Source organism: Helicoverpa zea, chromosome 23 (assembly GCF_022581195.2).
Source record: "Helicoverpa zea isolate HzStark_Cry1AcR chromosome 23, ilHelZeax1.1, whole genome shotgun sequence".
Classification (NCBI taxonomy): domain Eukaryota; kingdom Metazoa; phylum Arthropoda; class Insecta; order Lepidoptera; family Noctuidae; genus Helicoverpa; species Helicoverpa zea.
In genome coordinates, this window is record NC_061474.1 from 3,951,255 (window position 1) to 3,975,052 (window position 23,798).

Consider the following 23,798-nt stretch of genomic DNA (forward strand, 5'->3'; position numbering starts at 1 on the left):
TTAGTCAACATATATACCTACATGTTTCTTGGGTACCGTTCTAATATTATAGAACTACCCCTAGATATTAAGTCAACATTAGTCAACATATTACAAGTAGGTACTTATATGTTTGTAGGTACCGTTCTGATTTTCATAGAACTACCTCTAGATACATCAGTCAACATTAGTCAATGTAATGTTTGTAGGTACCAATCAAGTAACATAACCAGTCCTGTTTATAAAACTCCTTTTGTGACTCAATACGTAAAATTAAAACATCTAAGAAGGATAATGGTTATAATAAATAATATATGTAGTTCATGTAGACTAAATGTCAGTAATTATTCCTTTCACTTAAGTAGGTACTTATAGTACGGTAAACAACCGTCTTTTTTTTATATATATTTTAGTTACCTATATTTATTATTATTTAATATATTTTTTTAGTCTATCTACATCAAAGTTACAAAACCTGCGTAGCTTTTGCGAAAGACAGCACGGAACTTAAGATGGTACCGTGAGCAAATGACCTTGAGCCTCAGCGTCATAGGTACAAACTCGCGCAAGAAATAGGTACGTAGCGGGAACGCTCATATTTTGGATTAAAATGTTTATTAAATAAAATGTTCGTTAAGTAAAATGTGTTTTGAAAAAATAAAATTACCATAGTGTTCGTTATTAAATTACCTATCTATTAGTTTAGGTAGCAAATAAAAATAATAGGTTGTTACTTTACGAGGAGATGCACTTATTAGTGATTATTTCTCAATTCTGTGGTTTTGTTGGGTTGTGACCCTATAATTAGACATTATTCTGCTCAAAACTAAAGAAACTACCATTCAAGAGTCAAGAAAGTCTACAAATTTTATGTATTTTTATTAGTTGGTAGGTACCTATTTGTTTTAGACAAGAGAAGTTGACTTCAAAAACTGTACGGCTTCCGCTGCGTTTTGCTCGGGAATGTACCTATTCGTTTCATTATGCTACAAGGAGTATTTCATAAACAATCACCGGTTAGTAAATGATTTACCTTTTAATCAGTTCTTATTTTACATATTGGTACATACGTTATCCTTTTGTGATCCTGGCAGGGTCGCCACTTGTACGGTTCGCTTTGTATGTACACGGAAAATAAAACACCGGATTACAGTTGTAACACACTTAATCGCTCGGCGGTTCCCTCGGGCATGAGCGCGCCTAGCGACTCGCTAGCCACGCTCCCCGCCACCGACCGTCGCGCCATCTAGCGTGCAACGTTTATTATACGTAGTACACTACACTATTGTATTGTATTTTAGTATAGTAATAAATTTTTTATAGTTTGTTTATCTCAGTATTTTTCGATAGTATCCCATCACCATGGTCTAGTCTCGGGCCCCGGGATTGTGATCAGCCACCCGGGCCTTTCCGGCCCAGTCCGACCCTGATTGCACATGAAACAGGTACCTATCCTCTATAGGTGTTCTCTATAGGTGCTCTCAGTGTGTTTTTTTTAATATATATATATATATAAAATATAATAACACACTGAGGTTATCATGAATTGCGGAGGCTGCGTTTTTGTTCGAAAAAGTACCGCGGTCCTGTTACATAAAGGGTTACAAAAAGTCTGACACTATCACGCTGCACCCACAGCGGGAGGGGTCGGTTGGTGATTTCCCCTAAAAAGGTTGTAATGAATTAAAATTATCGATATAAACATAAAAAATGCGAAAGTAAGTTTGCAGAATTGATATGCTTTTACACGAAAACGGCTGAACAAAGGACGAAACTTTGGGTAGTAACTATTTAGTAATGTGTGCTTTGGGTAAGAAGCAAGCGAAGTACCATAAAACAGCTAGTTGGTTACATTTTATATAACTTGTTTCTTTTCAGGCTACTACTGGTGTAACAATGCTCTCCTGGTGATCTTCCTGTCGCCGCCCTTTGTGGAGATCATCAAGATATCCCTAGGCCACAAAGTGCCCCTCATCTTCCCTTTCTTCTACTGGTTTCCCTTCGATCCCTTCCAGCGAGGATATTATGAAGTCATCCTAGCTGCACAGACGTGGCATGGTAAGTAATCCTTTGTTTGTACATGGATTTAAAAAGCAACCGCAATTTCTGAAAATATTTTTTTGTTTGTTTGGGAAGTTTGTGCAAAATACAAAAAAAAAAATGAAGGGGAGAAATTATATTTATTGTCATTATATTTATATAAATTATATTTACTGATAACACTAGTTTTTATATGTCAAGCCGCCGTAGTTTTGTCTCTGTCTCTCTTACTAATATTTTTTTGGAAAATATTTGAATTGATAGAAGTTTCGAAGTAAAAGACATGAAAAAATACATTGAGGTATCTATATGTATTTATTTATCTAAATTACTTCTTATTATGAAAAATTACTAATTCTTATATTTATTTATCTATTTATCCCTTAGTTAAAAATATATATTTTGTATGTTTCAATTCCCGCACTTCGTCGTGGCACTAAACTCTATTGATTTATGTATTTATTAATATTTATTATATGATGCTTCAGGAGTTCAGAGATCATTCCCATCCGTTTGTCAACTGTCATAAAGCCATTTTGTAGTACACCAAAATTCCATATAAAACTAGAACCTTATTTAAAACTAGTTTAAAACAAAAAAAAAATCTATAGACTATAATTCTAATTGCAATACAGTTTCCTGAGTCAATCGTTCCATTTTGGCGTAAAACAATATCTCTTCTATTAACTTCTCCGCAATGCCTCGTTGTGAGTAATCCAACTCTTGGATTTGGTGTCTAATCGTCTTTCCCAATGCTTCGGCGGAGTACTTATTTAAAGCTGCTAATTTCGCAGTTTCGCAATCCTGCTCTGATGATGACTGATCCTGATCTTCCGGCAATAAGCCATGTTTCTTCATTTCTATTTCCTAAAAACATAAACTTCATTCAAACCGCGATAATTCTACTGATGACATTGGGACCATTTGGGAAGTTTTTCATTTCAACCAAAAAAATAATTATTCAAATCTATTTATAAATGTCAGAGATATGCGCAATCAAACATAAAAAAATTCAAACATTCGAATTGAGAACCTCCTCGTTTTTGGGAAGTCAATTTAAAAAAATCATAGAGTTGAAACTTTGAAAGAGACTAACGCCTCTTAGCGGCAAATATTTTGTATACATTTTTTTTTCTCAGTATGCAAGTGAACCGCGGTAATCCATTTGCAAGTGATCAAATTAATAAATCTTTTCTGTGAAAATCCTGAGGCTCTATGATTTCATTTCTAAGAAATCTTGTTGGTTGAACAACACCATTAGACACTTATCAAAATAATGAGTATACCGTGGCGCCCCGGGCATAAATTCTTATTACTTTTTATAATTAAAATGCAATACCAACCATTTCTTCTCTGGCTTTTCTATAATAAAAATAATCTGGACTCGGCGCTCTTGGTTCGCCTTCAAATGGGTGTAGAAAACTTAAATACGGATACCACCACTGAGGAGGTTCATATTCACAACGACCCACACTACGGACAAGTGACTGCATCTGAAATTAAATAAAAATGGCTCAACATCAATCAGCTAGGAAAAGAATTAAAAAATATGTGAAGAAAATTCCTCATTATAAAGATTCCTTTTTTCACTGTGGCAACACTTCCATATTCGACACTCAAGACGAGACGAATAGATAAACGTCAAAGTGTGTGACGTCTGTCATCTGTCAGAATCACTATGTACCATAATATTTTGCTGTTTATAAATCTGCTGTCCGGCACTTTTATAACTTACCTTGGCCTTTTCTCGTTTTGTTGCTGACTTGAAACAATTTAATTTGTGCTGCATTCCCGCTACGGTTGCAGTTTTATCAAATTTCTTGTATTCGTCAAGAAGCATTTCATACGCCTTCTTGCGTTTTGTTGGATTAGTAAAATCTTCATGAGTATTATGACATAAGATTGGGTAACCCTTATATAGTCGCATTAACTCCACTAGAGTTTCGCGTGATTTTAATGTTTTGTATTCAGAGACCATTTTGTCAACATCACTATACTTCCGCTTCATATTATTAGATTTGCTATTGCTACACGGTTCGGCCATCTTTTCCACCATAAATGTCGCCCAAGCAAGACCACAGACAGAGCAAAGAAAGAGTAAAATAATACTCCACAGAGTATATTACCGTTTCGCGACAAACAGAACGAAATGAATGAATGAATGACAACTTATAAGTTAATGCTCCGACTCTAGCGGGAGATAAAAATATCATATATATTATGTTTTCTATTCTATATACATATTAATTAGCACTTCATTTTTATTACTTATACTTAATAGCAGTTTTCCCGCGGTTTCACAAGCTTCCCTTAGGAATTACTGTCCGTAGCCAAATAAAATAGGGTGCTAATTAAGCAGGCTTCTTTTTAATATCATTATTCGCCCCCAAAAATGTATGTTGCCTTCTAAATTACTAAGTCAGCCGCAATTAACGAGCATCTAAATAATACTATCTTAGCCACTAGTTATCTTCTAAGTAAACCACTCTAAATACAACTCAGCATGATGGTTATTTTTTAGCATCTAAATTTGTAGCATGCATTCTAGCAGTAAACTTCTAAAATACTATTAAATGACATCATAAAATATTTAATTAGCTTCTAATTTTTTAACTCAGTACGTTTAAAATGTAAGCAAGCATCGCTTCTGTCACGGCTTCGGTGCTGCGGGGCTCCGGCGATCCCATGCGAGCTTATCGTCGCAGATGGTTTTCACGCTCACCAACTTCGGCTTGCGCGGCGCAGGCCGCCTCGCCCCTCCGCGCCCACGCGGTTTTGAATTGCACTCTAAGGGTAGGGCAGACAAGACTACGTGGAGTCGGTTTTGCAGCGATTCGTTTTCGTCACTAACTTCAATTTTTAATACAATATTTTTTAATTGAAGGTTATAAATGGCAATATACTAAAAACGAAGCCGAGTTAGTAAATTAGATGACAATGTAGGTATGAATAAGAAGGACAAGTCACAATAATTGATGATCTTTTCTTGAAGCTTTCTGTAGAATATTTAATTGGCGTTGTAAAAAAGACGAAATAGTTTATTAGAGGCTATGTCATTTCCCCGTTGCTTAGTTATAAAATTAGAAGTTTAATCATGTGTCGAATTAATAATTTTGTGGCTATACTTATAATTTCCCAATAAAATATAGGTAGCTTATTATTAGCATACTCGAGAATAATGTAGCTACCCCACAGTAGTTTTTTTTTTTTTTTTATTAGTTTTAGTGCCTTTCAAATTGATTGTTTGTATCCTACAAACAATCAATTTTTTTCATACATAGTTCAATATATAGATTAAGATATACTAATGCAATAAATAGGGAGGGACACAATAACATACAGAGAACCATACAGAAGAGGTTTGTACCCTAAAGGCTCCGAAACTACTGAATGGATTAAAAAACGGTTGTCTGTAAAGTCGGTTTACTGACGATAGTCGAACGTGACAACATCATAAGAAATTGATCGTCAGATGTCGAACGCTGCCGAAAGCGGAGGCCGATCGTGCCTCTTTGTCACTCGTTGCGTGCTCTCGCTTGCACTTCAAGCCTTAAACGGAACGCCTCAGAGCGAGGTAACGCCGCATGAGTCATGTTTTTTCGTGCGTGCAGCCGGCTCCATCGATATATAAGACGTTGTCACTAGGGCATGCAATACCGGTTTACCGGTTTCGGTTTTACCGGTAAAACAACCCATTTTCGCGATTTTTAAATTACTGGTAAAAATAATATGTAACCGGTAATTTACCGGCTTTTACGTTTTTGTGATAAAATATAGCAATTGGTCATTTAACGTCAAATCTTCATTATGTAGCCTGAACATAAGGTAATATTGCATACATTACATATTGTAAGAGTGTTAAAGTTGCTGTTTTTTAGGAAAGTAAACTTATGTGTCTCCTTAACTATCTCTAGGTTAGATACAATTGATACAAATCTTCATTCTCATCTTAATTTATAATATGTAAACAAATTTTATTCATTCGGTTATTCTGATTTTCCTGATAGCTGTCAGCTCATATTAGGTAAAAATGTAGCTAATGCTTATTTTACCTACTCTATGACCTTACTGAGCAAGGGCTTTTACTTCCGGGGCTGCGGGTTGTTCGAAAGAGATACCGCGGCCCTGGTACATAAAAGGCCTATGACGGAACACGACGGTTTTTAGTCAGTAAGAGTCTGACACTCCCACTCCGCTGCTAACCCACAGCGGAAGGGGTCATTTGATGATTTTTGACGTCGTTAAAAAAAAACAAAAAAAAAGGGCTTTTACTTCACCACCATGCGGACAGCTCTGAGGATACAATGGAGCACACAGTCCAGGTGTGCACTGCCTGGGAAGAGTACCGCCGTGTCGTCGACGAGGCAATAGGCAGCGTCGACCTCTCGTGCCCGGTTCTGGTTCAAACCATGGTCCTGAGTGGATGGGAAACCGTCGCCTCCTTCTGCGAAGCAGTCATGCTCGAGAAGGAGACGGCGGAGAGACTGCGAATTCGCACCTCTCATCCCAGCCGCTGTATTGGACCAGGAAGATACCACGGGCGCCAAGTGTCGAGAGACGACTCCCGGCCACCGTAGGCGTCGGTCTGTGGGCGGTGAGTTCGGGAGGCTCATCGTTCCTCCGTCTGCATAGACAACAGACCCGTGTTGGCCGCCAAGGCCTGCCGGGGCTGCGGGATTGTTCAAGAGAGTTGCCGCGACCCTGGTCCATAAAATGCCTACGATTTACCATAAAAAAGGGCTTTCACTTCAATGAAAAAAATGTTTTTTTTTTTTCACCTTAATTCTTAGCGTTTATCCCGCCTTGTGACGGGGTCCGCTTTCCATGTCTTCTTCTTCCACTTCACTCTATCCAGGACATCTTCCTTCGTAGATTTTCATGTCATTCATTACCACACTCAACCACCACAGTTTCGGCCTTCCTCTGCGCCTTTGACCGGGTATATCGAGATTGAGTACATTGGTGATGTATTTAGGTGGACTCCTTTTTACATGTCCGTACCATCGCAGCCGTTTCTCTTGCATTATGTCGACGACATCGCGTACAGATGGTACTGACATGTTTTTTTGTTACGGCCCACGTCACAATAAATGTTTATATAACACCTTATATCATGTATTTTTTGCTTTTAGACTACCCAATCTTATTGTTATACTATCACATTAAAAAAAATACAAAAATTACCGTTTTACCGGTTTACCGGTAAAAATATTTTTATTACCGAACTTTTACCGGTAATTTTTATTTTACCGAAATTGCATGCCCTATATAGTTGTCACGTCAAAAGAAAAATATATTTTATAAAAATTGGTGTCAATTAAATTGGCCCGAAGTGTTTCGTCGTCCTGAGGTACGTCAACCGCAGCTAAGAACCAATCCCGAGTGACGGCTATGACGCGATGCGCTGCGGGCCAATCACCGCTTTACCGCCGCCCCCGCGCTCCCTTCATACCACCAAAGGGACCCAATAAATCACTTCTGCGCAGGTGAAAGTCAGGGCTCGACTTCCGTGCCGGTAACTGTACTTAACTAGCAAACGACAAGTCAGTACATGAACTATAGTTCGGCCATTCAGAGAATGCGTTCCTGACACGTCGCGATTGAACGATACTAACAGCGATTTACTTGCGTTGCAGTTACGATAAAAATATTTTTGCTGGTTGTTTACCGTTTTAACAATTGAGGAGCATTAAAACAACATTATTATATCAATAATCAATGAATGTAGTTACGTCGTCAGTTCAATCGCGACGTGTCAGGAACGCATTCTCTGAATGGCCGAACTATAGCGATTGATTATTTAAAATGTGTAGGTAGTTATAAAAAGTAATCTCGTAATCGTGATTGCAACTACAATTTGTAGTTAGTAATCAAATTTTTTAACTACTTTTTACGATTATTTAATGTAATTTGCAGTTTTGATTACTAACTACAATATGTAGTTGTAGTTAGTAATCAGTAGTTAGATTTCAATTTGCCCAACACTGGCTATGCTCCATAATTCAGCCCCGGATCTTCAATTTTTTTTAGGCGGGGCAAAATCTGCAAAATGCCGCCCCGCCTACCTACTTATGTTTATTTTCACCTTTATCATCCATATAATTTTAGCTATCAATATGTAGGCAGGCGCCCTATCAGCCTTATCTATATAAATAAAAATGAATTGTTGTTCGTTAGTCTGATTAAAACTCGAGAACGGCTGAACCGATTGAGCTGATTTTGGTTTTAAAATGTTTGTAGAGGTCCAGGGAAGGTTTGAACGATACGAAGTTCGCGGGATCAGCTAGTGTCTAATATATATAAGGTATTTGCCAAGATCATACTAAATCGCATTGAAAAAATACTCGATGAACACCAGCCTATTGAGCAGGCAGGATTTCGTAAGGACTATTCGGTGATCGACCATATACATGTAGTTCGCCAAGTTATAGAGAAGTACTACTACATGGCATTTATCGATTATAGCAAAGCATTCGATTCTTTGTTCCACGAAAAGATATGGGAGGCCCTCAAAGAACAAGGAGTTGAACACAAATACATCCGCTTAATAAAAAACGTTTACAGCCAGAGTACCCCGAGAACCCAACTAGAAAAGAAGGGGGAACCTTTTAGAGTAAGCAAAGGCGTACGACAAGGAGATCCCCTGTCACCAAAACTATTCTCAGCGGTACTAGAGTCAATATTCAGAGGACTTAATTGGGAAAATGTCGGTATCAAAATAGATGGTGCTTCTCTAACACGTCTAAGATTCGCAGATGACATTGTGCTATTTGCTAACTCCCCGGAAGACTTAACAAAAATGATACACGAATTGGCAACGGAAAGCGAGAAGGTTGGATTAAAACTGAACCCGGAGAAAGCAAGAGTGGACAACAAATGGAGAGAAAACCGCTATATATCTGTCAAACAGCCAAATCGATTATACAGAAGATTATATTTACCTGGGACAGCTAATTACTCAAGAGGATTCGATGCACAAGGAAGTAGAAAGAAGGATCACCAATGGTTGGAGGAGGTACTGGAGTTTGAAAGAGATTACGAAAGATAAAAACCTTCCTATGAAAATAAAATGCAAACTTTTTAATACCTGCATACTTCCAGTTCTCACATACGGTAGCCCAACTTTGAAGTTATCACAAAACATGACTAGCAAACTTGCAACCTGCCAATATGCAATGGAAAGGAGCATGATGAATGTGAAAAAGTCAGACCGAATGAGAAACCGTGTAATACGAAGCAAAACAAAGGTTGTAGATATAACTTCCAAAATTAGAAGGCTTAAATGGCGATGGGCAGGACATACGATAAGAGGAAAGGACAAATGGAGCAAAATTGTGACACGATGGTATCCCAGAGAAGGTAAAAGGAAAAGAGGCAGACCACAAAAAAGATGGGATGACGACATAAGGCAAGTTGCAGGCGTCACATGGAACAGGGTAAAGAAAGGCATGAATGGAAAAGGTTGGAGGAGGCTTTTGCCGACTGGCAAACAGATCTAGAAAATGTTAAGATAAATCAAATAATAGATTAGGTCAAAGGTTTAATTTTAAGTTTTTAAGTTCTATATGTATATGTACTGTGACTATGATCTGAATAAAAGGCTATTATTATTATTATGTAGGCAGGCAGGGCCGTCTCTAGCTCATGTAGCGCCTGGGTGCAATCATCACCCAAGCGCCACCTATGTATTGAAGTTCTTACAGTAGTTACAAGGAATATAAATAAGAACGTTCGAATGAAATGCACTATTTGGTAGGTAAAGGACTTTAAAAATGTGTCCAATTCATTGTAGGCTCAATTAATTGTTGGCGGTTTAAGTTATGAAAGGCGAGACAGAACGATGCAATTGTAAAAAGTAGCGCGAGCGAAGCGAGCGCGCAAATTTTTTAATTTGGGACACAAAAGGTTAATTAGTTTTAAAAAGCGCTATAACAAGCAGGCGGCAGCGCAAACTTTTTTGTTTTTGAGGACTCCATAAATATATTTTTTTACTACATTTGACTTAGAAAAGGTAAGGCAGCGTGGACTTGACTTATGAAGTCATTAAGGCAAAGCATGTTTAATATTGCGCGAGCGAAGCGAGCGCGTAATTTTTTGAGCCTGCGACACAAAAATACCTAATCAAGGACATTGTAAAGCAACAAGAAGCCGCGAGCGTAGCGAGCGCGAGTTTTTTTAAATTATTTGTTTGAAGACTCACAAATTAAACTGGGAATTATGTACAAATAAAAAGAAAACGTGATTAGAGACCGAATCAATGACCGACGACCGAGTCAATTAAAATCAATCAGAAAAACAGCCGCGTTGTCATTTAGCTGCGAGCCTAGCGAGCAAGAATTTTTTCAGTTAGTTGGAGGATGTTAAAAGTAAAAAATAATCAAAATGATCAATCAAACAAAGCGAAGGCGACTTTTTTAGGAACTTTGCTTGTCAGTATCGTGATACAATGTGGAACTTCCTTATGAAACGGGTGTAATTTCATCGAAATTTCCTGGTGGTGGGGCGTCCCGCGGCGCCCTTGAGACCGAGCAAGGCGCCCGGGTCATGCGCACACCCTGCACCTGTTAAAATGGCGCTGTAGGTAACCATTACAGTAATCTGTGATGTAGGATTTAAAATAAAAATAAATATATGCGATAAGCGTTCCTGGCTCATAGATGATCGCAAATAATTTTTAATCATCTTTAGTTTGCTAAAACTTCGCCTCGTGAATAATAAATGTTCGTGCAGTGGTGCAGGGTATCGGTCAAGTTGATATAGCCATGAAATTGCTGTACTTGTGCTATTATTTATTCCGTGGTCAACGTTAAATAAATGATGAGTTATCCACTGGTCTGTGAAGTGTGAATTTGGCAGCCGCCTGATTTTGCCGCCCCCTGAATTTGCCGCCCGGGGCACAGGCCCCGGCTTGCCCCCCCCTAGATCCGGGGCTGCCATAATTATTTCGATCGAATAGTAAAGCAATTGATTTTTTACTCATCGTGAAATAGTTCTATTACCTTATTATTATAGTTTTGTTATAGCATAACCTACAATCGCTGCACTAGCGGACTGATGCTATTTATTTTAATTATGAAAGCACGAATATTCGACAATATATCACTGAACATATATTTAATATCGAAAGAATCATTACCTTTATCGTCGCAATTATCGTTGCTATAAACAATTTACACCACATTCACTTTTCACTGCACTTCATACTTGACGAAAATATGTAAATATATTATTGAATAGCAGCTGTTTACGCGGACGCATCGCTCACTCAAGTGGGAGAGAGACAGATGTCGAACGCTGCCAAACGCGTAGGCCGATTGTGCGATGGAACGCCTTAGAGCGAGGTAACGCCTCAGAGCGAGGTAACGCCTCAGAGCGAGGTAACGCCTCAGAGCGAGGTAACGCCGCATGAGTCATGTTTTTTCGTGCGTGCAGCCGGCTCCAGCGATTTATAAGACGTCGTCACGTCAAAAAAACATTTAACTATTGGGAAGCTACAATATGGAGCAGAAGGGAGTGGATGTATGACGTCTGACAGAGAGGAATGGAAGAAAAAGACATGTTGCGCTGACCCCAAATGTCTTGGGAACAGGGCAGAAAAATGATGATGATGATGGGAAGCTACAGTATTCCCGAGTATCATAGGCTATATTTTATCCGGCTACGGAAGAAGACGTTTAATATAATTTAAAGAATAAGTTTCAATTATGAAACAATTAAATGCATCAAAAGGATTTATCCTATATTTAAGAGCGTGTACGCTCGCCGCGCGATGTCAACTTTAGGTAATTCAACGCAAAAAATCGCGCAGACTAGCGTCGCGGCTGTGTGCGTGCCTATCATACTTCACGTATAGTCACACAAACCATTTTGATCCTTTCGTGTGAAATTAGTAGAACAAAAAATATATTACTTAGTAAATAGTTAATAGCGAGAAAATAGTGTAAATCTATGGATGACTAAAATATAAAGGCATGAAAATAAGTCGTTAATACTTACACTCTTTTGCAAAAAAATCGGACACCTATGAAAATCTTGGTTTTGAGGACTTTCTGTATATTACATACAATTTTCAACAGTACGAAATAGTCGACTGATGATTAATGGCAATGTAAGAGTTTCTGTATTTTAACCGATTTCAAAAAAAGGAGGAGGTTTCAATTAGATTGTTTTGTGATTGTTCTCAATTTGATTGTTCTCGATTTCTCAAAGACGCCTGGACCGATTTGAAAAATTGATTGTTTATATGAATGGTCCAGTCCATCCAGACCGAAAAATTGTGGTCAAATAACAACATTTGCCGGAAAGCCAAATATTGGTGAAGAGCTTGGGTTTACCAAATAAATAAAATTAAAGTTTTAAGTTATCTATCCTATATGCTTCAAAAGTTATTCGGGATCAAAAGTCAAGGGTACATCCAAAATGAACATATAAATAGCTCTGCTCCTATCTAGCCTAAGGCGTCCGCAATATTGGATTAAGACTCGCGACACATTTTTTTGTTGAGTTATTCATATCAAGCCCTTTCATTTGATACCCATATCGTAGGAATGCATTAAAAACATTTTTGTCTCCATCTTGGGTATACCCCCATATTGGATATACAATCATACATTGTCATTAAAACTGAACTTTCAAACAAAATTTCAACTCAATCGATAAAAAAAATATGCTTCAAAATTGAGCTTTAAATAAAATAGTAATGTATCAAGATTTGTTGGTCGCGCTTGAAATGTACTCTATTCTCGGTATCCACGGCAGAGGTTATTCACCCTACGCGATGTGACGGAGCGACACGTCCTCTCTCTGTGAAGCCTTGCGGCGGTCTGGTTTGAATTGACTCGCGTGCAGCGTTTTATAGTAGTTTTTAAATAATTTATAAAATAATAAAAACGAGAGATTAAATTATAATGTAAAGTTTATGTTTAAAAAAAAGAGTTACATTACTATAGTAAATAATTGTTATAATAATTTAAGTAAGATAGGTAGGTAAAAAAAGCATTTGAAATTCACAATTTTTCACATTGTTAAAATATTTTTTTCTGAAAGATAGAGACCTAAATCAAAAAATGTTTTCAACTAACTATAGGCATGGGGATTTCATCTATGAGTAAAAAAATAAATATGATTAGATTTGCCACTATTTTCACATAAATTTAAGCTTCGAAATAGACGCTGAACGGGAATTTTATAAATCATCTGTTACGTTATAGGGGTTTTAAGTATTTAAACTACACATATTGAAATTTATGTTCAATTAACTATATAGACAGTGAAATTAACTTGCGTTATTATAAATTAACATAGTTATAGGATAAGTAGTTAATGAGAAACAGTGGTTTGAAAAGTACCTTTTTAGGCCAAATGGCGCGCGGTTGACGTACACGCTCTTAAGTAACCTTAGTTAAACCTTTACATAATACAAATTTTCAAATTGAGAACCTTGTGTTTTGAAGTCGGTTAAAAGAGGCGTTATATGTATAGGGAGTCTCGTACCTAATCACATTAAATACGTTAATATACTGGTTAATATTATGTCGATTAGCACAAAGAAAATAATTAAATACAGCTTGGCAAAAAAGAGTGTGGAATAAATGAGGTCAGCACTATCGCACCTGTGGCAACCCGGAGTACTACGACTCACAGATTTTGATATTTGTTATTTTTGAAGATATTCAATCCTAAGTAGGCGATGTCCCTTGGACACTTCAATGTCCAGTATTAACGATGTTAACAATTTTTATTTGATTTTGATTTTTAGTTCCAACTGTCACCGCGTCAGACTCTTTTTTGCCAAGCTGTACGTAAATTATTGAATGATTTTTTATTGTATTAGATCATTTATTTACAATTCGCCATAGAATATCAAAAAATACCACATATATGTGATAGGATTTAATGTGATTAGGTACGACACACCCGATATGTTTCCCAATGCCAGGTTTGATCACAATTTGGTTCATGCTTTGTGGAGACCTGCTGTTCTGCATATTCCTGAGCCACATCACGACGCAGTTTGACCTCCTTGCTGTCAGGGTCCGGAGACTGGTGTATGTGCCCGTTGATAAGCAACTCGTTGATACTTATCCTTTGGGTAAGTGTGATGGTAACTTGGAACCACTAGAAATGATAAAATTAATATGTTAGTATCTGCATACTTTTTAGTCGGCCGACTGTTTGATTGACAGCTTGATAAGTATAGAAATGAACTGCTATGGTACTTAGTTCGCACATAACAACGATCAGGTATTTGGCCGGTAATAGATTGTCTTAAACTTTGATTAAATCTTAAAAAAAAAAATCTACCATCGGGCCAACTGTCAGCCGACTATTTAGTCTACAGTCTACGGGACCTCTTAAACTTCGACATAAATCACGTCGTTCATTGGTAAATCCCGGAAAATAACCCGGAAATCTCGACTCTCGAATTAGACAAAAAAAAGTTCTAAAATCGAATTAAGGAAACCGGAAGCGACGAACAAACTGAATGATCAAGCTTTTCCAATTAACGAAGAGTTTGTAATTAAAAAGGCCTTCATTAGAATGCCAAAGCCGAGGTTGGCGTTTGACTCCGCCCCTTAGCTTGATTAAACGTGAACTTGTGACATAGAAAGTGCTTTTATGCCTTGTAAAGCTGGGTGTAGATGAGTGCAACGTGTAAGGTAGGTACCTATACATATTTTGCTGTCAACGTAATACCACTTGGCTTAAATACATGGACACTGTTTTGCACAGGTGCAGGCACAGCAAGGCGTCTAATGGCCAAATTGTTTTTCGATGTTTGAATTATTTTTTCATCTTAGTATGAGCACAGATTACTAAATAGTTACTACGTAGTATGAGGGTCAAATTCAAATGGCAAGTTAATCGCTGGCTTGGATCTGACATGCCTCTCTACACACACGTTACAACCATCTGGCCCCAGCTTAAGGCACAAATGTCGTAATGTAGTAGCATACTCGAGCGATGTCTCCTTAAGAACTCATTTCAAATGTTACCTGTGATACTTATAAAGCCTTTGCCACCTTCCTCAAACGAATCTGTGTAAGAAAGATGCGTGAATTTGTTTGTCTTGCTTGCGAAAGCAAAAACGGGTTAATCGTAAGTAACCTTGATTATGTTTTCTAAAAAGTTTGCTGGAAAGCGCCTATCTCAGATTTGAACGATTCTTTCAGACTCATATAGACCTCTTCTCAGGAAAAGTGATTGACTCCTTTTAAACCCCACTGGGTTTCTTACTACTTAGCTCACTGTCGAAGTAGTTCGTGGGACATCGGTCACAAAAGACATTTTACCTACTTAGGTACTAGCAAATAGGGTCTAGGTAATAATTGAAAAATACGAGTAGATAGGAACATATATATAGGGTTACTAACGTCATCCAATCACTCCTGTTTATCTGTTCTAGATAGGAATTCTGCGGAATTGTTTTTTTTTTTGTTCGTGTGTTCTAGAAAATACTATAATAAGACGATAAATCTTGATTTTGTGCCTAGCCTGTAAGCCAATTTTGGTGTAGTAGGTCCTTACTTCTAATGAGGGTTTGGTTAGCTTTGAGGCGTAGAATGTGGCCTAGGATTTCAGACTTGCTTAGAAAACGTAGGTAAATATGTCTTGTGATTTGTTAAAGTCAAAGTGAAAAGAAGTTATTGTGTTAGTGAAGTTAATGTGTTAAATCTAATAGTTTTATTAAAATTTACCACGTCCCTATCTTAGATCCAGATACAATAGTTAAACAATCGGCGAATCGGTGACTCATGCATGAGACAGGGCAGTTATTTTGTTAGAAAATGATTTTTTTCACCTAAAAATGTAGGTAAGTAGGCAAAAGTACCTTTCAGCGCTATCTAGTGCTTATTATGACTGGAAAAAGAAGCGATGATGAGCAAACATCCCAGTAACATAGCTGACTGTCTACTGCCTACAAAGTAGATATTTTTAATACCAGATAGGAACTTGTGTGTAATTCTAGATTATATTTCAGGGGAATACTGCAAAGACTATGCGGGACGGAACAAAGAAATGATAAATATATTTGACGATAACGATTGGGAAGTGAAACATCAAAGAGAACTGTCCGATATCATTGTACGACATCGAGCTCTTATCAGGTAAATAATAAATCATCTATCATAAGCAAAAGTAGTTAAGTTTTAGATGTTTTATCTCACAAAAGCGGGCCATACTTGTATGTGTGTAGATGACACGCATAAATATGACTCGTCTGTTTTCGCGGTATACAGAAGTCGTTCTAATGTGGTAAAACTTGAAAATGACACTTCACCGAAATATGCTCGTTTCATACAACCTACTTACATCCTAGAGTGGTAAATGCTACAGTGTGATTGGACGAAACGACTACTGAAAACCCACCGTAGGTATATTTTCTACCTTATCCCGATTGCTATTTGGACCCATCCTACAGCAGACTTTCTTTCTTACTCCGTTTTCCATCTTGCCCCACCGCCCCACCTCACGTTTTCCTAACCTAATACTTACATCCTGTCTCCTTCGTATCTTGCACCCTGCAGCTTGCTCTATCGCTAAATCGAGTCATTCGCTTCAAATCTCATTTGACTGAATCGATTCCGAGATCCCGAACGACACTGATCCTAGCAAGCAGTGATTTACATGTAAAAGTGAGACGAAGTAAGATTCTCCCGCTTCGAAAAGATAGATCATGGTTTAAGGATAGGTATGTTATTAAGTAACAAGTTTCTTTGGAAAAGTTGGGGTACAATTTTAACCTACTTTCTGAGATAATAGATTCTGAGATCAAAATTATTCCTCAAAACACAAAAGCTTATTGAAAACTTCGTAGGAAATAGGTATTTAAGTTATACAATGGGATGTCACATATATAGTTTAAAAGCTCATTACTTATTTATCTCGGTGCTATTTGGTGCACATTAAATTGTAGCTCATTTATTTCTTCCCATATCTTGTCAACTTTCTTACTGAAAGTTTCTAACCGATTAACCAGCTGAAACACAATTAACATTGTTATGCTTTTACTACTTGATAAAACTAACAGTTTGCAGAAATTATGTTCAGATATCTTCTTAGACCGCAAACAAATTGGCAGAATATTTGATTATATCCCAGAAAGACCTCATTTGTCTGACGATTTTGCAGGCACGATCTATGTAGTTGTAACTACTTATGTAAATGAGAATTTGCAGACTGTCCGGCGATGTGGAAAACATGTTCAGCTTCGCGTTGCTGGTGAACTTCTTCAACAGTTCCATCATCATCTGCTTCTGTGGCTTCTGTTGTGTTGTGAGTATATTAACACTAATGTGTCAAAGTGTTTTAGTCAGAGCGAGTCAAATAAGTCAGTGGTTGCTATACCTACCTACTAGGTACTTATTTAAGCAAGCAGATAAATATAAAAGAGAGATGGGTACTCCTTATGACCCAAATATTTTACATAGCTAGGTAAGAACTATTGAATGGATCTAAATAGGAATTATACGAATTTGGCCTTCAGGAAAATGTGATCATTTTACAACCCAGTTGCCAAGATTGTCAGGCCATTGCCATTGACGACTGTCTTTCAGTAGGTACAAATGAAACTTTGAGTAATTATTTCAGATAGTAGAGAAATGGAACGAGTTTGTGTACAAGTCATTCCTGACGACTGCTTTATCGCAAACATGGCCTCTATGCTGGTATGGACAGAGACTGCTGGAATCGGTAAGATAATCATAAGCTTTCAGCTTAGTCTAAATCAGTATTTAACATTCATACATTTGCTTATTCTTTTCATTGGATAGGGCTATCGTTGCAATGGCTTTTTGGCAAAACGGACTTTCGATCAGACTTCGAAAAGATAGCCATGGAGCCTCGAGGAAATGACATGAGAAATATATCAGTACCTAAACCCATTATCCCCATGACATGAGCCCTGGAAACGCGCGGTCATCGCTTAAAAAAATGCTGAGACTCGTTACCCTTACCCAGACTTGCAACTTGTAAAAACAACGACAAAAAAGCTATTTCGTGTATTGTCATTTACGAGAGAGGAAGCTAAAAGAACTTTACGAAAAATTTTGAGCTGGACAACGTTTGTTTTCTTAAACACCTTTTTTACTTACCTACAGATATCTACAGGTTACTTAATTTGTAGGTATAAGAACTACGTGCTTCTGCAGACTTTTATTTGCTTAAGAAAGAATATTCCAAAAAATAGAAATCTACATAATTATTGTGTTGTAGAGTGAAGGACTGTCAGATGCTCTCTACGAAAGCGGCTGGTACAGAGCCTCCAAGAGTGTGAAGAGTTCCATTCTTATTATGTTACACAGGTTAATGTTACAGTCACTTGTTTCTAAATAAGTATATCTAGATATGAAATGTCTCAAAAACAATCTAACTAATTAGCTAGAATTAAGTAAAGGTCAGTTAGTATAGTACCGGGTCTTCGTATCAAAATACCCATGAAGCCACAGCAACTCTTTTGTAAGTAAATTCCAACAAAGATATAAGACCCCACTCGGTAAAATGACCTTCGGAAATCAATCCACCCTGTTGTTATCCTGTTATTATATAACCTTGACCCTTTGAAGGTTTCTGAGGTAAACCATACTTGCTATCCCGAAACTTTATATTGTACCTAATATTATGTAGATAGGTACCTACATATTTCGACATTTGTTTTTTTGTCTTTCGTAAGCTTTTGGATTTAGATACTAAGGTACTCATAAACTACGCACTTTCTTTAAGTATATGGGTATTATAGTTGTTATTAGTTCCTTTTTGTAGTCATAAAAATTATAGCATGTAAAAATCACCAAATGTTGGTTTACTGTCACAAAACTGCAAATTACCATCACCATTTTCGCGCCATTTTCCCCCTTATCATAAAGGTAGTTTTTCCAGAGAGCAAAAAGGAAAAAGTGCCAGCTCATTAGCATTCGCGCTGCACCGCTAATTACACCGTCCATGGCTAGAAGCTACAAATAGCAAGAAACTCCCCACTTATTATTTTGCACGTCTTCAAAGGATTTTTCAGATATCTGACTAATTACAAGAGCTTTTTTTTGTTTTTTTATAATTAATGACTCCCTACCGTGGTTCATTTTAACTCCTTCTCTTTTTTAAGGGCCCAAAAGGACGTGCATGTGACTACGTATGGATTTTCAATTATTTCACTAGCCAGTTACACCACGGTACGTTATTTTGAGTTTTTATTTCAGAACTTCGCAACTTTTTAAACAATAATTAATTCTGTTTCAGATAATCAAGACTTCGTGGTCATACTTCACTTTGCTACTAAATATTTACAAAAAGTGATGGTACTACACACTATTGCACATAATCAGTGTTAAATAAACAATGTACAACAAGCTTTGGTATAGAATGTTTTATTTAGTAGAAAAGGTAGTAAAGTTGTGTAGTTTATGTTCCAAATAAAATGTATTTAGTTTTCCCTTTTTAATGATTTTACTGTACTAAAAAAAAAGTGTTAAATAAAAAGATAAAAAATAAATAGAACCCATATTGGCCGCAAACACACTTGGTGCTATTGCGTATTAAAAAATAAAATTCTGTCTATGAATAGTTCATTCAATAAAACAATTCTTTCATTGATTCATTGTCTTTGGTCATTGTTTGTGTTTTACGACGTGCGGTTGTGTCGGTGTTCAACATGTCGAATAAAAAAAATAAGGAAATAGAAATTCACGACAGTGAAAGTGAAGAAGATCAGGATTCTGGCAGCGAAAAGGATTCTGACTTTGACTCCGACGGCAACTTTGTCGGCGACAAGGTAAGATTTAATTATAACCTAAAAATCACATGGCAGGCCGCGTTTTATTTGTTGTTATTTTCCATTGGGAAAATGTTTTTCTTTATCCAAAATTAATTTCTTAATGTTGTTGCAATTATAAAATTTCACTGCTTCAGTGATTTATGAAATACACAGCAATTTCTAGCAACGTAAACCCCGCTGTTTTCGTTTTTCATACTTTAAAATTACTTTTTTTTCACAACATTGTGAAACTTGTATGTGGCATGGGAAATCAATCACTCTGCCTATTATGAGTAATGAGGTTTGAATATTTAATGTTGTAGGAGTTACAAGCGGACTTCGAAGGTCGCAATCCCGAGGACTGTGACTTCCATGGCATCAAACAGCTGCTGAGACAATTATTCCTCAAGTCTAATGTAGAATTGGGAGGTCTTGCTCAAATTATTATTTGTAAGTACATATTGATTTCTTTTTGCTTCCCAATACACTTGAAGCCTTCTATGATGCTGTCAATATATGTACGGTTTAGCCGAGCATGAGATAATTGTACACTAACATACATACATACAGGTTGAACTAGGAACATACTTTTTTGCAGTCTATTAAAAGTTGATCTCGTAATTTCATTTCATAATCAACAAAAAAATCTGGTATTATATGGACATATTCTTAAATTGTAACAGCTTAAGAAATCTATTATTCAATTGTGGTAACTGTTAATAATAAATTAATATAAAAATTTACAAATTATAAACTTTTTTTCCAGCTCAAAACTATGTGGGTAGTGTGGTAAAGCAGTGCCTCGATGATGGCGTGGATGATGATGATGATGAAGACGACGGCAGTGATGGAGTCTTTGGTGTCACCACTATTATTAATATCACTAAGAGAAAAGTAAGTCCAATAAAAACATCAATAAACACTTAATTTTATAAAGGTATATTATGTTTGTTACTTCTTCACATACAAACGCACAGAACAGAACAACGGTTGAACAGATTTTGATGAAATTTTAGTTGTTTTATCAGAAGGTAATATAAGAAACTTTTTATCCAAGTGAGGAAAGTAGTTCCCTCAGTAAATGTAAACTGCTGTTGGATGCTTGACACATAATTTCATGAAGATAGTGCATTTCCGCAGTTATTGTGCCATTCGAATTTATATCAACATCCTGATTATTTCAATTCAGATTATACAACTTCCTTTCGTCTAACTGACATCTAATTAGACAGAATGAATTGAATAAGGCTACTATTTATTACAATATACCTTGTATTTGAACACCAATTCTCGCCGCTATACCTACTATAACATTGTGCAATATCAAAGTAAAAAATCACTGAAAATAGGCCCAGTCTCCAATGTACACCCTAAACATCGATAAATTTGCACAATATCTTCATATTGGCTACAAGCATTTAATTGATCAAGGGAGTGCCTCATAAACACCCATCCTACGAGTTAGGAATACTGAAATTTTAAGTTGCATCAAAGAAAAACTCTTTAATAATGACGCTACTCTTTTATTTTCCAGGAGGAGCAATGCATACAACAGATCAGGACTCTATTGACAACACTAGCGGAAGATAATGCAGACGACAGAACTAAGGCATTAATCAAGAAAATATTGTCCAACGAGGCTGAGAATGTTGGTCTAGTCATCAATGAGAGGTAAATAACCTAAAAAATATGAAAAATAAAAACTGGTCACTTATTATTATAATTACAGAAATAAATATAAAAAAAAATGTATGGCTGAAAAATTATTATTTCTATAAAAAAAATTGGGTTTCACCCAAAATTAATCAACTATTCAATTGAGTTTATCAAGTGCTGTATAGTTACCGGCACGGATATTGAGCTCTCGGCGAAAGAGTGGGGATTGCTTTGCGCACTGTACACATAAGGCAATAAACCAATAAATCGCTTCTGCGCAGGTGAAGGTCAGGGCTCAATATCCGTGCCGATAACTATACTGGTCCCAACATACTAAAGATAAATATGTAATTGAATCTTAATTTATAGCCATAACATTGACATTTTTTTGTCCAAAAGTCACCTGTCTAGTACTCAAGTATACTCAAGTTTCAAAATAAACTATTCTTTAAAGAAAAACAGATGTTTGTGTTCTCAGCTGTATCCGGTTAGACTAGAAGCTGATTGCTAATTCCAACTTAGTTTGGAAAAGACTAGGCAGATGAACATGGGCCTTAATGGTGTTTTCTTTTCACAGGATCCTAAACATTCCCGCAGCCATCAGCGTGCCTCTATTCTCGTCCCTTCAAAGTGAATTGGATAAAGCTGTCATGAAGAATATGCCATACACATTCCAATATCTCATATGGATCTGCAAGACATACAATACGGGAGGTATGTTAATGTTTTGCAAACAAAATGTATGATAGTCCCAACTAACAATGATGTTTGCAACAATATATTATTGTTGTGTTTATATTTGAGTTTGCTTTGTCTATGTGTGATGATAGATGAAAATATTATTGTATTTTGTTCTAAGTGTAATTAGTATTATAAATTAGTGTGGGAATATTTGTGCTAATTACTAGCTAAGGCGATTATCACACTGCCCCGCATGATGCAGCGTAGCGCGTGGATGCGTTTTTTTTCCGTTGCTTGTAAATATCTCCGTTTGTATGGAAAACACGCATAGTGCAACGCACTGAAAATGCATCCACGCGCGTTCATGCGGATCACGCACATACACGCGGAGAAACACGCACCCCCGCGCGTAGGTGCGGGGCGAAACGCATGGTATGGCACACCGAATCCTGCAGTGACGCGCGTGATTTTGAATGGGCATGACGTGTATATTTGAAAATGGAACTCGATGAGAGCCGCCGTGCGTGAATCTACTAAACGCACCTACGCGCGTGAGTGCGCGAAAAACCCGCACGATGATGCAGATCTGCACTCCCGCAGGAACGCGCGTAGGTGCGTCGACACGCAAGATGCAGCGTGATGCGGGGCAGTGTGAAGATCACCTAAGAGTATAGGACAGTGATCTAGAAAAGCACTGTCGCAGAGTATACTTTTAATTCAACTGTTTTGTAAATGATAAGTTGCAAACATGATTGTATGTATTTGAAATTTTGATTCACCATTGCAAAATGATAGAATTGGACCTCCCAAATAAATACACCTTGTAGATTCTCTCAAAATTAGACAAAAATCTCACAGCAATTTTGTCTGTATTACAGAAGAATGTTCAGAAGTGCTGTTCGCGAACCAGGAAGAGAAGCCGATAGCTGCGGAGGCTCTGGCCAGCTTCGACGTGGACGTGACGGAACAGGCTGATCTGTCGCAGTGGGACTACGAGGGCGGCGCTCTCACGCCTTGCAGAAAGGTATGTGAGAATAACTTGTTCGCGGAATTGGCTATCCCTTCAGGATGTGTGTTAATAAGGCAGAAAAATCATAATTACTTCTATCTATTGTAAAACCACCCACAAAACCCAGTTCCACCATTTAACACACATACAATAACCAAACCATAACACAACAAATCAGCGATTGATGACTGGACATGGTTTGGTCATTAATATGTAGTTATATGATGCAACTCACCCTTAGTTTAATTTTTTTTCGAAATAGAAATAATACCACAGGCAAGACGATCGTGGTACACACAATAGATAATAACAAAGTTGTTTAAATAAGTAATTTTTCATAGTTAAGCTATGAATCATTTAAGCAAATGCACGCCAAGTCAGGTGATTTAAGAACTAACCTACTGTTTTCTTTAATTTCAGATTCTAATATTCGACGGCAACAAATTCAATCACCTAGTGAGACTTATCAAAGAAGAAGTGGAGGCCATCTAAACTTGCTTGTCAATTGTGACTCTATTATTATATATGCCATACAATGCGCTGTATAACGTATTTATATTTTTATTATTACATGTATATTAAACGTAAGCTTTACACCTATTTTATCTTGGTTTGATTATTTCCTATACTTTATTAACGTCCGTAACTCGGTGCAATGCAGCATTAATGGAGTGAAACTAAAAA

At 37.0% G+C, this 23,798-nt stretch overlaps 3 protein-coding genes and 1 pseudogene across 5 annotated transcripts; 3 read left to right on the plus strand and 1 right to left on the minus strand.

Annotated features, from left to right (window-relative positions):
• Positions 1–1,563: 1,563 nt before the first annotated feature.
• LOC124641802 (odorant receptor 85b-like) lies at positions 1,564–19,373 on the plus strand. Of its 3 annotated transcripts, XM_047180024.1 has the most exons (8): positions 1,564–2,037; positions 13,958–14,110; positions 16,001–16,127; positions 17,199–17,295; positions 17,611–17,712; positions 18,235–18,323; positions 19,121–19,187; positions 19,255–19,373. In XM_047180024.1, the coding sequence occupies exons 2-8, from the start codon at positions 13,978–13,980 to the stop codon at positions 19,309–19,311; spliced, it is 672 nt and encodes a 223-aa protein (XP_047035980.1). In that variant the 5' UTR covers positions 1,564–2,037; positions 13,958–13,977; the 3' UTR covers positions 19,312–19,373. The 3 variants fall into 3 exon arrangements, with proteins under 3 accessions (XP_047035980.1, XP_047035981.1, XP_047035982.1); XM_047180025.1 differs by lacking the exon at positions 18,235–18,323 and having other exon boundaries at positions 1,566–2,037; XM_047180026.1 differs by lacking the exons at positions 1,564–2,037; positions 13,958–14,110 and adding an exon at positions 15,349–15,615.
• On the minus strand, positions 2,141–4,111 carry LOC124641801. Its single transcript, XM_047180023.1, has 3 exons — positions 3,755–4,111; positions 3,363–3,512; positions 2,141–2,886 (listed from the first exon to the last, which is right to left on the minus strand). The coding sequence occupies exons 1-3, from the start codon at positions 4,073–4,075 to the stop codon at positions 2,632–2,634; spliced, it is 726 nt and encodes a 241-aa protein (XP_047035979.1). The 5' UTR covers positions 4,076–4,111; the 3' UTR covers positions 2,141–2,631.
• On the plus strand, positions 4,078–9,550 carry LOC124641700 (annotated as a pseudogene).
• Positions 19,374–19,600: 227 nt separating the features above from the next.
• On the plus strand, positions 19,601–23,714 carry LOC124641800 (protein BCCIP homolog). Its single transcript, XM_047180022.1, has 7 exons — positions 19,601–19,786; positions 20,092–20,218; positions 20,535–20,662; positions 21,303–21,439; positions 22,002–22,138; positions 22,984–23,129; positions 23,535–23,714. The coding sequence occupies exons 1-7, from the start codon at positions 19,667–19,669 to the stop codon at positions 23,604–23,606; spliced, it is 867 nt and encodes a 288-aa protein (XP_047035978.1). The 5' UTR covers positions 19,601–19,666; the 3' UTR covers positions 23,607–23,714.
• Positions 23,715–23,798: the final 84 nt, after the last annotated feature.